Source organism: Mugil cephalus, chromosome 21, assembly GCF_022458985.1.
Source record: "Mugil cephalus isolate CIBA_MC_2020 chromosome 21, CIBA_Mcephalus_1.1, whole genome shotgun sequence".
NCBI classification, from domain to species: domain Eukaryota; kingdom Metazoa; phylum Chordata; class Actinopteri; order Mugiliformes; family Mugilidae; genus Mugil; species Mugil cephalus.
In genome coordinates, this window is record NC_061790.1 from 7,481,821 (window position 1) to 7,497,168 (window position 15,348).

Sequence of the window (15,348 nt, forward strand, 5' to 3'; positions counted from 1 at the left end):
CGTCAGAGTGGAATCACCAGCTGAAATAATGCACTCTGGTAGAAAAAAGCCTTCACAGCTTGAACTTATTAGTCAGAGTGAAGAATTGTTTTGAATTGTTTTAAGGGCGCTTGCTGTGCTGTTGAATGATTCATGATAACAGTATTGCTGCTTGTTGGCCCACTATAGGATGAAGAAGTCAGCTTGTTTAGGAGCAGCATCTGATGCGCTAATGTTTTCCTTCAGATCAGCATCACGGTCATCGAGGCCCGGCAGCTAATAGGCCTCAACATGGACCCTGTGGTGTGTGTGGAGATTGGAGATGACAAGAAGTACACATCTATGAAGGAGTCCACCAACTGTCCGTACTATAATGAGGTGAGACCTTCCGAGAGTTATGCTGCTCATTCCCCGAAAGCCAGTTTGTTCTTTTTCTTCTTTATGTTTTCGTCCCTATTCCCTTTATTGTGTGCAGTATTCGATTCACACTTTTTCCTCGGCTAACTCTGAGGTTCGGCCCGGGTTGCTGTTGAAGCGTGTTGAGGGTGATTGAACTGAAAATATTGACACTGATTGGATAAGGCTCGACTGTTGTGGTAAAAACACAGATGCATAAAATCCATTGTACTCTCAGCGTCTGATACATGAATGCACAGTTGCACAGTTGCACAGTTTCTCAGATGCAGAGAAATAGAGCAGTACTTTATTTTGTAAAATGGAAAAAAAAAAGATTTATTTATCCCGCTGTGGGATAAATGAATGATTATCTGGTAATGTTCCCATGCAGCTGTAGGCATGGCTCAAGGCTATTTGTATGGGAGAGGTGTCATAAGGTGCCAGTCCTTCCATACAGCAATCATCTACAGTTCCATGTAGATAGTATTTTAGCTTCTTTCAGCTAATTGTTTTGGTTAAAGAGCAGCAGTCTTACTGTACAGTGTCAAAACTTCTAAAACCAGAATCACGTCCTTTTGAGCAAATCCGGCTCTTCAAAGTGAAGACATTTCCCTTTTCCCTCTCTCATTTTCCGATGTGCTCGAAGGGTACAACAAAAGCCGTCAGTGTCCTCTTTCAAGGTGCAGTCTTGTAACGGTTTATTGACGCTGAAACGGCGCACGTCGAAAGTGGAGAGTTCTTCGCAGCAGTTGTTCCTGGACAGCAGAGAATACCTGCTTGAAAGGATAGGAAGTGTGGCGGCGAGGCTCACGCAGAGCTCAGCCTCCTCGTTGCGCCCTGCAGGGAGTGAGAGTGACAGTTTGTCTTTTATCGATTCCTCCTGTTTCTGTGAAAATTGCCCGCAGTCAGACAAACTGGAGAGCAGAATGATCGAGAAGCACGATATAATCATCTCTGGCTTTTAGAGGATCACTGATCATAACATTCATCATGATGAATGCTACATAATCCTATTTTAAGAAAGCACAGATGTAACAAATCTATTTTAACTTTTTGAGCTATTTTGTGCTGCCACATTTTCATCTTAGTCCTTTTTGGTTTCATTTACTATACACATTATATACTATTATACTTGCTGCTAATCATTAAAATTCAAAATCTGTTGATAATATTTCATCATCTGTTTATTTCTTATTACATTTTTTTGATAATTTCCCTTCGTCATGTGCACATACTTTTCTATGACGTATTGTAAATAATGCTACAATACTTTTTGGAGCTAAATCCATCACACATCACAGCCTGTAAAATACCACAGTACAGGATACTGTATGACTGTGAGTGAGGACTGGCCGTTCTGGTTGGTAGTAGAGGCTGTAGATGTCGCCTGCAGCTGAAAATGCGATGTACAGTTCTGCTGCGTCCACTTGTCCTTACTATGAGAGAACAACTGATCTGCAATAATCAGTATCAGCAAACACATGCAGCACGTACACGTGTTAAACCGCTAAGTAGTCTCAGTTTTTTGCTCTGACTGTGCGGCCTGTTGAAAGGAGGAAGGACTGTGCACCTACGTTATGGAATATCTTACATTAGTCCCTGCAGTGAAATGGCAAGACCATTAATCAAGGATTTCTTTCCAAGTACCTCAGGTTTGCTTCTTAGAAAAAAATCAATCGGAGGTTTGCCTTGAGTATTTTCACGTAAAAAAAAAATCTATTCTCCAAATGAATCATCAAATTGAACAAAGGCAGCTGATCTCCCGCGAGGATGGCACATAAAGAGGACGAGATCACGGTCAACTTTTCTTTCTTCTCTTTGTCTTCTGTATGTGCTTGAGTTCTGTATTGATTTTATTCTGAAAGTTATCTAGGAACAACCATTTTTCTACCCTACCCTAAAAAGAAGAGCGTGTTGTCCTGCGGTCTAGAGTGTAAGAAAGGCAGTGGTAAAGACTTGTTAACGGGAAACTCCTTTTTTCTCTGCTCTCCACAGTATTTTGTCTTTGATTTCCACGTCCCTCCGGACGTCATGTTCGACAAGATCATTAAGCTCTCGGTAGGTAATCCATATCATAACACTCTGAAAACCTGGACACGTATATAGGCATCGAATATTATTAAAACCTCATAATGAGCAGTTAATGTAATGAAGGAAAGTGTGAAAAAGAGGAAATCGTTATGCCTCTGCCTGTTTTAAATTCAATTAATTGCCACGTATATCTTCCTGTGTTAATATTTCAATTATTTCTAATCAGGTTATTCATTCTAAAAACCTTCTACGGAGTGGGACGCTGGTGGGAACCTTCAAGATGGATGTTGGGACCGTTTACTCTCAGCCTGGTAAAGTACAATAAATATTCCTGATGCAATCACTCGTCATATTTGAATTCTTTCTTACACTGAAACCTTTGTGCCGTGAAGATAATTAAAACTGATCGTACCCTAGAGCACCAGTTCTACCACAAGTGGGCCATCCTTTCCGACCCTGATGACATCACAGCGGGATGCAAGGGATACATTAAGTGTGACATCGCTGTGGTCGGGAAGGGCGACAACATCAAGACGCCGCATAAAGCCAACGAGACCGATGAAGACGACATAGAAGGGTGAGAAGCTGAAGAATACCAAGAGTGTACAATGTCCTTACAGTTTCTAGCAAGCCCTTAGTTATTTTCTGTGTATTTACACTGTTTGTGTCCCAGAAACCTTCTGCTCCCCGAGGGAATCCCAGCCGAGAGGCAGTGGGCGAGGTTCTACGTGAAGATCTATCGCGCTGAGGGACTTCCCAAAATGAACACGAGCATCATGGCTAATGTGAAAAAGGCATTCATAGGGGAGAACAGAGACCTGGTTGACCCCTATGTTCAAGTGCAATTTGCTGGACAGAAGGTAACACCCCCCAAGATGTTGTGCCCCCCCGAGGAGCTATTCCCCTCGAATACAATGTGAGGTTTGATTAGGTGCTCAAGTGTGGATATATATATATATAAAATTCAAAGGTACTCAAGTGAAACTTATAAAAGCTTTATATGTTTCTAAAAGTAGGCATAGTTTATTTTGACAGACATTAAAATTTTGTTTTAAATATTTTAAGGCCCTAAAGCCTAAAGTAGCTGAAATTTTAGAATAGCTCCATGAGTTTAAATAATAAATAGACTTAAGTAGGCGCTTTCCCACAGTATTTGCTGCACAGAGAAATCCCTATTAATATTAAATGGTAATTTTATGGTGAAAGGAAGAGGGAAAGTTATAAAATCCCCACTATAAAAGGTTCAAAACCCACTGATCAGCCACAACATAAAACCACTGACAGGAGAAGTGAATAACATTGACCATCTTGTGACGATACAATGTTCTGCTGGGAAACTTTTGGACCTGGCCATTTATGTGGATTAGACATGTGCCACCCACCTAGACCAGGCCAGCCACTCACACCCCATAGTAATGACACTCCTTGATGGCAGCAGCCTGACACAGAGTTCAGGAACAACTCAAAAAACATGAAAAACAGCACAAGGTGTTGACCTCCACATTCACTACATCCCAAACTAATCATGTATATGTGGGATGTACTGGAACAAGCCTAATATACTGAGGCCCCTTCCCTCAACCAATAAGACCCAAAGACCTCCATTAAATGACAACAAATTAAACATGAAGTTCCCTCTTTGTGCTTCAGTGGGCAAGGTTTTATAAGGTTTTATAACGGACCTGCCGAGACACTCGCACAAGATTTTACACCAAACAAGTTTAGAAGATATCCATTTGATTTTGTGCTCTGCTGCTTTCGCTGATGCTTTAGGAGGTAATCTCGTTCAGTGTCTTGTGAGTGTGAGAAACACTTACAGATACAATCTATCTACAGATGGATTTGCACACTGACTCCTCAGCAAAGGTTTTCCCAGCTTACAACCGACAAAATAAAGCCTAAAAAAACAGAATGGCTCTTTCAGACGTGACTGCATGTATCAAATCAATCATGTCCGCTGCTCTTTCATAGTGTTTTTCGCGGCCTTGAGCTCACTATTATTCCTGTTTGTGACGCCAGGGAAAGACCTCAGTCCAGAAGAGCAGCTATGAACCGATCTGGAATGAGCAGATCGTCTTCACCGAGCTGTTCCCTCCTCTCTGCAAAAGGATGAAGGTCCAAATAAGAGACTCGGATAAGGTCAATGACGTTGCCATAGGAACCCACTTCATTGACTTGCGCAAGATATCAAACGAAGGAGATAAAGGTAGGTCAGAACACACGGGGTTTGTCTTATTAGCACTGATTACCTGTCAAGACCGTTAATTATTCTCCCTTTGCTAGTTAATATTTCACCGTATGTAGTAATTAGCTGTGGTAGATTGTGAATGACCTGCCTGACCCCGTTAGAAATCAGACATTCAGACTAACTTGGAATCAATACAGACATTAGCATATATTAAGTCAAAGTCACATGAATGAGTCATATAATGACGAATTTAAAGTGTTAGGTGGAGGACAGTAGCCAAATACATAAAAATATACTTCTTTTTTAGGGTTCCTGCCCACGCTGGGTCCAGCCTGGGTCAACATGTACGGTTCCACCCGTCAATACACTCTGATGGACGAGCACCAGGACCTGAACGAAGGACTTGGAGAAGGCGTGTCCTTCAGAGCTCGTCTGCTGGTCTCCATAGCCGTGGAGATCCTGGACACCACGTCCCCCGAGATCATCTGCTCCAGTGACGTTCAGATGGACTCTGTGTCCAACATCTCAGAGGTGGGACAACCTGCTCACGATGTTCGGTTTTAGCGTATCTGTTTGAGAATACAATTTTAATTTTAAGTTACTAGGAATCAAACAGTCCTACAAAACCACCAACAATGAAGCGTTGTGTGTGGAGAACACTGAGCTGCATAACCTCTGCTGACCTCCCAACACCACAGTAAACATGACACTATCAATCACTGTATTGGCGCACATGGACTTAACTGCACATAAGGGAAATCAGAAGCATCTGTGTTTTTTTGCCGTAGGGCAGCGTTGCAAATGAGATTTTCAGTCGTCTCCTGCAGTGAGACGTGAAGGAGAAACGGACTATTTGAATAAATAAAACTGATCAAATAAATATTGTAAATAATCCCGCTGATCCCTTCTTTAGGTGTTAAACCTGAAATTGGTTTCAGTCATGATGTGCAATCTGGCACATAAAGTAGAATGCATAATTGGTTTCGGATCATTCACCTGAGAATGAGTGCATTAGTCACCCTGATTTATGGAAACAGAAAAGGAAGCCAATACAGCAAATGACGATTGAGGTGCAGCCATATGCTATATAAATATGGCTGCAATATCCCTGCATTGGCCAAACTGATGCTATTTTTGCGGGGATATGGACAGCGCTGTCTTGTGAGTTTGGAGCCAGAGTCTGATCAGCATGGTCTGAGAGTGGAGCCAAGCGGAGCTACAATATCAATGAGCCGACAACACTTCCTTCTTCTGGAAGACGACACTCATTGAATTAATACTACGCTCTACTCCATCTACACCAGTTACAAGGAAATGTTGGATTATACACTGCACTTATTTATTTTCAAACTCTCACGTTTCACAGAGCGGTTGGCATGGCAACAACTGGTTGTTGTTATGTTACGTCCTGTTTTTATACCATCAAAGAACTAACTAAAACTAAACTTATTCAGAAAATTGACACATGAACATGCATCGACGTTATATTAACTAAGTAAAACAACAGAAACTATCCTTAAAAAAAATATTTCACTTTAGTATTTTAGTGTTTTAGTTTGGTCCATCCAATCGAGTCCCATCCAATAACATGGAGGTGGGTGGAGCTTATGACCTATACTGTAGCCAGCCACCAGGGGGAGCTCTACTTGCTTGGCTTCATTTTTGAGGAGCTGTCCATCTTTATCCTGTCTATGGGTGCAGCTAACACATGAAAGGTGCTGTTAGTTAAAGCTAAGAAACTACAAGATGACCATAATCTGAATGAATACCTCAGTAGCCGCATCTGTGACACATTTTAATATTATTGGTGTGTCAGCTGTAGTAGATCCCTAGAAGGCATAAGCAACTGCAACTGTGTTCCATTTTAAAAGAGCAACAATTAGTATCTGTAATTTACAGCAACGACGTAAATGATTAAAGAATCATAATAAAAAAAAAGTCCAATGCTGGAAATGAATGCATTTTGATGGAGAGTTGAATGGAGAATCTAAGAGGATCAGAATTAAAACAACAATTTACAATCATTCTTAATTTGATTCTCAGATAGAGATAAAATGTAATTTGTTCCAATCATTTTTTTTTTTTTTTCCTTTTTCCTCATTCAGAGTGCCACTGGGAAAATAGAAGAGTTCTTCCTCTTTGGTTCCTTCCTGGAAGCCACCATGATTGACAGGAAGATTGGTGACAAAATGATAAGCTTTGAAATCACAATAGGTAAAAAAATATATATGTTTTATATATTTATTTAGATCTACGCTCCATACGTCCATGACTCAACAGAGAATTGTGAACATTTTTTCATGCCCTATTGTAACCAGATGCACTATATAACTGCCCATGTGACAGGTAACTACGGCAACCAGATAGATGGCGTGAGCAAACCTTCGTCAACAAGGAGGAAGAAGAAGGATGCGGAGAACGAGGAAGAGGAGAGCGAGCTAATCCAGAACTCCAGTGAGGATGAGGCGGACGAGGACAAGGACCTCGTCTCTGTGTCCTCGACTCCTCTCATGAAGCCAGTCATCACTGACAGGTGAGGGGTCAAAGGTCGCAGGATCAACAAGACTGCGATTCCCTACAGTGAGACAAAGACAAACAGGTGTAGACAGTATTTGGGAATAACGCTGAAAATGCTTTACTGTAATAGAAAAATTTCAGACCGTTTGTTTGAACTTTACAGGAACTACTTCCATCTCCCCTACTTTGAAAAGAAGCCGTGTGTCTACATCAAGAGCTGGTGGCAGGACCAGAGGAGAAGACTTTACAATTCTAACATGATGGATAAGATCGCAGACAAGCTGGTCAGTCTCTCTCTTGTGGACAAACCTTAACGCTGATAATATGTATACAACGATCAGCCACAACATTATGACCACTGACAGGAGAAGAAAACAACATTGACCATCGAGTCAATGTTCTGCTGGGAAAGGTTTGGACCTGGTATTTCATGTGGATGTTACTCAGACATGTACCACCCACCTAGACCAGACCAGGCACCTAGACCCCATAGCAATGACACTCACACACATGCAGCCTGACACAGAGACACACACAAAAATAGTTACTGGGGACTTGTAACTCAAAAAAAATATATGAAAAACAGCACAAGGTTTTGACCTGGCCTCTAAATTCACTGGATTCCAAACTGATCAAGTATCTGCCTGATCCACAGAGGCCCCTCCCCTCAGTCAATAGGACCCAAGCTTGCACCATGTCCATTTTCTGATGAGTCACAGCTGTTTTGGATGCACAAGAGAGACCTACATAATATTAGCAAGGTGGTCATAATATTATGCTTGATCATATATATTAACAATGGACTACTCAACACTGCGGTGCTTTGAGCACACTCACAGTGGCAAAGCTAAAGCAGTGATGTTCAGCTAATATTTCCCTTGTTATCTTGTTACTCACATTGATAGTATTATGTGTAGATAAGGGACATTTGACATTAATAACACGTGTTCTGCATAATGAGTTGCGAGTACTGGCGCTGTTCTTTGTTCTAAGGTGTATCGTTTTCATGTCCTAACAGGAGGAAGGTGTGAATGATGTTCAGGAGATTATTAAGACGGAGAAGGCCTTTCCGGAGCGCAGGCTCAGGGGAGTGCTGGAGGAGCTCAGCATCGGCTGCAGGTCAGCTACGTACTAATAATAATAATCATTAATCACAGCCTTGCATCAAAACTGGCATTATGACTGTCAATACTGATAGCCCATTGAGAGTTCTCCCTGCAGTGAGAGTTGTAAAAAAATCTCTTAAAGAGTATGGCACTTAACAGCTAGATTTGTATTGAAAAAGAAACATCCAGCAGACCTCTGCAATATTCATCTAGCAGCGCAGTCATTATGGGTGTCACGGTGAACGCTCCCAGCAGTGTCTTTTTCCTCCTCATTATGTTCTTTTAGAGATGTTCACTTCTGTGAAAAACGACCATCTCTGTGTTGCACTCAGATCACAGAAGAAAAATATAGTCAAGCTACTAATGCGTTTCCTCCCGCTCTGTGTTTCATTTTCTAGTCGGTTTGTGACACTCGCTAACAAGGATGTGAACCACGCAGGCCGAACCAAACTGGACCGAGAGCGGCTCAAGTCCTGCATGAGAGAGATGGTATGATTTACGTTCCCTGAGCGCAGAGGGGAGAAAGCGGCCTCAGGTTCAGAGAGGGAGATGAAGCTACGATTCATTGCATCAGTTTGATTACTGGATATTTGCTCATATCTGTAGCGCAGTCAGTCAACAGTACGGATCAGGGTTAAGGTCAAACCATGAAATTAATTTCTCAGATACATTTCCATCCCTTTATATAATTTCTTGTAATGTATTTGCATTCACTTGCCACGATATTATCACGTTCTTTCTTGGCCAGTGCTTATATTTGTAGGCAAGTCAACTTTTAATTTACTTCAAGGGGAAATGCAACAAGAATTTAAAGTTGTTTGTAGGAAATCAGTAGCACGGTTTGCAGGGTGGGGTGGGACAAGTGCAGGACACAACGGGTTGAGGCAGGAGCTGGCAACAAAATGTATTTAATGAAACAGAAGGTGCTGCAGAAATAGATGGTGAATCCAAACAGGAAGAGCAAAACCACTAGAAGACATGAACAAAGGGAAAGGTAGGGTTGTATATGTGGGCAGACAGGTGACAAGACACAGGTGAAACTAATGAGTATGAAGCACACGAGGAGAAACACAATGAAACAATGAAAAGGGGCAAACGCAGGGAGTAACAACAGACAGGAAACCAAGGAGAACCTTAACAAAATAAAACCATCAATTTCCTACTGGCATCTGTGTGTCATAGTGGTGCAATGTCAGCACTTTTTTAAGCATCATCATCACCACATGTCGTCTCTCCTGCTGCAGGACAGCATGGCCCAACAGGCCAAACAGATTCGCACTCAGGTGAAGAAGAACACAGTCAGAGACAAACTCAAGCTGGTGCAGAACTTCCTGCTGAAGCTGCGTTTCCTCGCCGACGAGGTACGGATTCAAAGCGTGAACCACGTTTTGCATTTGAGATGATGAGAATTCATTGTGCGTCTGTCTCTTTTTGTGTTTTGGGCAGCCTCAGCACAGCATCCCAGATGTTTTCATCTGGATGATGAGCAACAGCAAGCGCATTGCTTATGCCCGGATTCCTTCCAAAGACATCTTGTACTCGATAGTGGACGAGGAAACTGGCAAAGATTGTGGAAAAGTCAAAGCTGTCTTCCTCAAGGTACTTTAGTTACTCTCTCATCACCACTGTGAGAGTATCAGAACTGATGAATACTCAAGATGCGAAGTCACAAATCTATGACAACTGCTTAATATATAACTGTGGACCTGTGATGATGCAACTTGCATGCATGACGATAAATGATTGACACAAAGCAATGCTATCCTGTGTGGATGGGTTGGAATAAACTCTTGATAACTGCCCAGTTCATTGCTGTTGCTGTCCACAGCTGCCCGGTAAGAAGGGGTTTGGACCAGCAGGCTGGACGGTGCAGGCTAAGCTGGAGTTGTACCTGTGGCTGGGCCTCAACAAGCAACGGAAAGACTTCCTGAATGGTCTTCCTAATGGTTTTGAAGAGATCAGATCTGCTAAAACCAGCTGCGGTCTTCCCTCTATCCCACCTGTCAGCCTTGTCTACAACAGTAAGAACTGCACACACACAAAAAAAAAAATTGGAATTCTCTACAATGTTTTGCATTATTCTTTCAATTTCCGCCATCAAATCGACTCTTGATTAACCATTAAGATTTTAACTCTAAAATCAATTGTATGCAAAACTCATTATGGAGTAGAGATTTGACTGCTATTGATCACTTTAGCTTTCGAGCTTCACTTTGAGGTTCCACACAAGCGGGGTTATGGATTGTCCGTTAACGTGACCGCGATGTGTGTCTATGTGTGTGTCCAACAGTGAAGCAGGTGTTCCAGCTGAGAGCGCACATGTATCAGGCTCGCAGTCTGTTCGCCGCTGACAGCAGTGGCCTTTCAGACCCCTTCGCCCGGGTCTTCTTCTCTACACACAGCCAGGTTACCGAGGTAACACGAATGTGTGTGTGTGTGTATGCGTATATGGATACATTTTTTATTGCGTTTTATTATTGATTATGTGTAAACCAGAGTTGATCTGTGTGTGTGTGTGTGTGTGTGTGTGTGTGTGTACTGCAGGTTCTCAGTGAGACTCTTTGCCCGACGTGGGACCAGCTACTGGTTTTTGATGATGTGGAGCTGTTCGGTGAGGCCAGTGAGCTCAGAGACGACCCTCCGATCATTGTGGTCGAAATCTTCGACCAGGACACTGTGGTAGGGTGTTATCATGAAAAAAAAATGAAAGCATACGATATAGATAAACCGCTTGTTTTAAAGACAGCCGTTAGTCAGTCTATAAAACTAAATGTGCTCTGCTTCTGCATCCCTCATGTTCTTACCGTCTGTCTTATCTTGTCTCTCTCCACTCTTGTCCCTCACATGAACTCTGAACTTGTTCATGGGTTCGCTGGCTAAATAGAGTGTGAAAGCGTTAGTGCTGTTTTATGAGAAGTTCAAATAGCTCCCGGTGGCTGTTGTAACATTTGGTTCATCTAGCTGCTAATGATCGCTGGAAAACTGAAAGAAAAGTTTTTATAGAAGTATTGACAAACAACACACAAAAAAAAAAAATCAGTCGAACAAAAAGGAGACTTATTGTTAGTCTTTTACACTCTATGTTCACCCGAATTGTGTATTTGTTGATAAAATAGTTTTCTTTTAGTTGTACAAGCTTGTCCTTTCGTTTAAATTGCACATTTTTCAACCACTTTAACGAATGCTGACACCTAGTGGCTGTCCTCGAAACTGCACTCCTTCCCTCCCTAACACACACACACTCACACACCTAACTCCCTTCCCTTATCCCCCCGACTGTCTGGCTGCTGTCACACAACGTGGTGCGCAGGGTAAGGCAGAGTTCATAGGTCGGACGTTCGCGAAGCCCACCATCAAGATGTGCGACGAGCATTACGGACCCCCGAGGTTCCCGCCCCAGCTGGAGTACTACCAGATCTACAGAGGGAACTGCACTGCGGGGGAGCTGCTGGCCGCCTTCGAGCTGCTCCAGGTAACAGATGTGTGACCTTTGAATGCGCCAGCCAAAGAATGCACAATAACTTTTGGTTGGTCGTTAGCGTACAGAAAACAAAAATGAAATGGTGGGGGGGAAGTAATACTTTTCAATGCAATTAAAGGCCTATTATTGGTTTGCATTCATGTTTACAGCCTTCTTCTTCTCTGTTGTTGCCGCCAAGTAAAGAAAAGTACGAAAGCATTGGCCTGAAATGTCATGCACCTCATTAAAAAAACACAAACAAAACAGAAATACATTCATTAAAAAAGATCCGTGGTTCAACTAATGATCAAGTTCCCTGAAATGATGCAGAACATGCACAAAAGATAGAATTTTTCTTTTTCTCTCTTTGTCTTTTACATCTTACTCTGTTTTCACAACACTATATTATTATTTTTCTGCCCCTGTGCACCATCACATGTCCCTGATTTACCCTTTTCGATGCCAATGGGGGTTTCCTCTGCCGCCACGACCTTCTCCACTTCCATTCACCTTCTTTTTCCTTCTCTCATCTCCTCCTGCCATCTACAGATACCCTTCGATTCAGAGGAGATCAGGCGAGCTCTGATTGCCGTCCATAACTTTGCTGTTCCTCAAATCAAGGTTTACGTTTCATTCTCTTTTTTTCGCCCTGCTTTGGCTTACTCTTTGGGCACAAGATTTTGTCCTTAAATTTCTGTCTCTTCCAACATAACTATTTGCTCTCCGCTCGCTAGAATAAGCGAAGATAGAATTACTGCGAATATTTTCAGATATGACCTCAGAAGGATTTCCTCTTGGCTTAGTTCCACTCTCTTCCTCTCTCCTGTCTCATTAGATTGGTCAGGGAGGTCGGGCTGACCTTCCAGTCCTGGAAGGGCCAACAGACTCGGAGCGAGGACCTATTCTTCCTGTGCCGCTGGGCATCCGACCTGTCCTGAGTCGCTACCGCATAGAGGTGTGTTTAATCCCCTGCTTCGGCTGTGTGTTTGGAGCTCTACAGAACTTTACTGCTGATGTTTTTCTCTGGTTCAGGTTTTGTTTTGGGGATTAAGAGACCTGAAGAGGATCAACTTAGCTCAGGTGGATCGACCTCGTGTGGACATAGAGTGTGCAGGTAGAGGTGTTCAGTCCGCCCTCATCCAGAACTACAAGAAGAATCCCAACTTCAGCACCTTGGTGAAATGGTTCGAGGTGGTGAGTGTGTTTCATATTTACGCCACTACAACTTCACGACATCTTAGATATTCATCCTTGTACTAAACACACGACTTAATCTCGACTCAGGACCTTCCAGAGAATGAGCTTCTCCATCCTCCTCTCAACATCCGGGTGGTGGACTGCAGAGCGTTCGGACGTTACATCCTGGTGGGGTCCCACGCTGTGAGCTGCCTGAGGCGTTTCATCTACAGCGCTCCGGACAAGACCTCCAATCACTGGGCCACAGCAGGTGCTTACTCTGATCTAACGGAATATATTCATTATCTAAAGATGATATTCACTGCGATGTTATGCATGAGTGTTTGAAGTAGTGCTGTGTTTCTATTGGCAGGAGAATATTCCAATTCTTCTCCAAAGTCATACAAAAACACTATAGTAAAGAAGGGTTAAAAAGTCCCAATTTCATTTTCATACTCCTGATCCAGCTCTGTTTCCTAAAGAAAACATCCTCTATTTTATTAACTTTGCTGATTTCTCTGCTTACTCTCTTCACTTGCTGGCCGCAATCCTCCTTCCATCTCTTTCTTCTCTTATTCCTCTCTTGCATGTCCCCGGCTGTCCTTTCCCGTCCTTTCCCGCTGCCCGCTGCTGCCCTTAACCTCCGGCTTCACTCCAGCCAAGCTAATGAATGGCTACCTGGTCCTAACCAATGGCGGCTCCCGACCCTGCTCCTCACCCAGCATCTCTTCCCGCACCTTCTCTCGCCCCGCAGGTGACATCAGCGTCAGCATGGATGGGGACGGTTCGGTCCGAAAGATGGACACAGTCGTCAAGTTAGACGCCGTAAGGTTTTCTCTGAGTTCGTGCAGAGCACTTTGTGTTTATTCCTTTAACCTCCTGAGACCCTGCGTCCTCATATGGGGACATTAAGTTATAGCTTTGCAGCAGCTTATTCTTATTCTATTCTTTTAAACCGGTCCTCTTAAATGGACGCTTTAGTCTGCCACCCAGTGGTAGCAAAAGGTCAGAACATGATAGCGGGCTGATTCATTCTGTAGCCGGTCACGGGACAAAAGTGGACATGGTACAAAACCTCGTCCAATTTCATGATTGAAACTTGCTAATTTAAGCTCATTAACTTTTCTAGTTCACTAATTAGCAAGTGCTCGTTTGAGGACGTTGGAATTTCATTGTTTGTAATCCTGATTTTGCTCAGCATTGTGTTGAGGATTTGAAATAAATAGCTTTGTAATTTGTTACACACTGGTGACTTTATTGTATTATACAGCAAAATAAGCCCTGCGTCCACATATGAGGACTTTTTTTTTCAAAAACTACATCTTGTTCAAAGATGATGCTTAGTTTTTGTTCTTCTTAGGTCATACTAATCCCAGATACCATGGAGAAATTAAATTTGCATAGTGAGCTAAAGCTCAGGTCTCAGGAGGTTGATATGCTGTGTGTTTCTGTGTGCATTTATAAATGTAAGTAGTGGAAGTAGAAATTCTGTGCTTTTTACTTGCCTCTGTACATGTGCCCTCATGCCTAAACCATCCATTGTGTGTATTAACACTGTTTTATGTGACACCCCCGGTCGTAGATGTCTGACGCTGTTGTAAAAGTTGACATGGTGAGTAGTCTGCCAGTAGAAATGGCAATGACAGCATGTACTGCAGATATACTGGCGCGTCATGGATAATAAGAACGGAGGCGAGTGAGAACCAACTCAGCGTCTGCACTTTGTTTAACAGACCGAGGAAGAGGGTGATAAAGAGAAAAGTAAGAAGAAGAAAAAGAAGAAGAAGGGAGGAGTGGAGGAGGAGGAGGAGACGGATGAGAGCGTGCTGGACTGGTGGTCGAAATATTTTGCTTCAATAGAGACGCTGAAGGAGGTTTGTCAATTTCATTCGGGTTGTTGCCTCAAGTTTCTTATCATATCAGGCCGACACGTTTCTGTTGCTCTTTTTTTTTTCAGACTCTCCGAGCACAGGAGGCTGCTCAGGCAGAGGCAGAGGAGAGAGAAGACCTGGAGATTGCAGCTGAAACTGCAGGTACTGAAATCCACAAAAATCAAGCTGCCCGTCGGCACGCCTCCACTCACTATTTAGTTGTGATTCTGCAAATGCTGCACGTTTGTCACTATTTAATGAGGCTTTTTTTAGAGTATGAGAAGCATTGTGTGTGCTTCGACTCTCTATCTAGTTCATCCCATGGACCCATCCCTACTTCATTTGTGCTTCGAGCCCAACATTATCACATTCATTACCAACTGTTACATCAGCACAACCTCCCAGCTCTGCAGCACTTACTCTATGAAAGTTGGCTTATGTGGATCGGCTGAATTAATCTGCACAAAAACGAACTAATGAATATCATCAGGATGTAACTCACAATCTTTTTGTTTAATTTGTTACCTTCTGAGGACCTCAAACTTATCGCAATCATCTTTTAGTTACTAACTGCCTTTTCATTTTCTGCCTTAAGTAATAACCTAACATTGGGCTAAAATGCAG

The 15,348-nt window shown here is 42.7% G+C and overlaps 1 protein-coding gene across 16 annotated transcripts in view; it reads left to right on the forward strand.

Annotated features, from left to right (window-relative positions):
* The window catches only part of otofa (otoferlin a), a 66,977-nt gene that overhangs the window by 40,689 nt on the left and 10,940 nt on the right, over positions 1-15,348 (forward strand). For 10 of the 16 annotated variants that reach the window (XM_047574172.1, XM_047574179.1, XM_047574178.1 and 7 more), the window contains exons 9-34: positions 226-357; positions 2,371-2,433; positions 2,633-2,717; positions 2,824-2,983; positions 3,080-3,266; positions 4,426-4,612; positions 4,902-5,125; positions 6,700-6,808; positions 6,941-7,127; positions 7,275-7,395; positions 8,130-8,230; positions 8,616-8,706; positions 9,462-9,578; positions 9,664-9,816; positions 10,046-10,238; positions 10,508-10,632; positions 10,762-10,896; positions 11,528-11,689; positions 12,227-12,298; positions 12,513-12,632; positions 12,710-12,871; positions 12,962-13,124; positions 13,512-13,678; positions 14,436-14,465; positions 14,587-14,727; positions 14,811-14,886. In XM_047574172.1, the coding sequence (XP_047430128.1) occupies positions 226-357; positions 2,371-2,433; positions 2,633-2,717; positions 2,824-2,983; positions 3,080-3,266; positions 4,426-4,612; positions 4,902-5,125; positions 6,700-6,808; positions 6,941-7,127; positions 7,275-7,395; positions 8,130-8,230; positions 8,616-8,706; positions 9,462-9,578; positions 9,664-9,816; positions 10,046-10,238; positions 10,508-10,632; positions 10,762-10,896; positions 11,528-11,689; positions 12,227-12,298; positions 12,513-12,632; positions 12,710-12,871; positions 12,962-13,124; positions 13,512-13,678; positions 14,436-14,465; positions 14,587-14,727; positions 14,811-14,886 (3,463 nt within the window). The remainder of the gene's footprint in view (positions 1-225; positions 358-2,370; positions 2,434-2,632; positions 2,718-2,823; positions 2,984-3,079; positions 3,267-4,425; positions 4,613-4,901; positions 5,126-6,699; positions 6,809-6,940; positions 7,128-7,274; positions 7,396-8,129; positions 8,231-8,615; positions 8,707-9,461; positions 9,579-9,663; positions 9,817-10,045; positions 10,239-10,507; positions 10,633-10,761; positions 10,897-11,527; positions 11,690-12,226; positions 12,299-12,512; positions 12,633-12,709; positions 12,872-12,961; positions 13,125-13,511; positions 13,679-14,435; positions 14,466-14,586; positions 14,728-14,810; positions 14,887-15,348) is intronic. The other 6 variants (XM_047574177.1, XM_047574185.1, XM_047574187.1 and 3 more) reach the window with 3 other exon arrangements.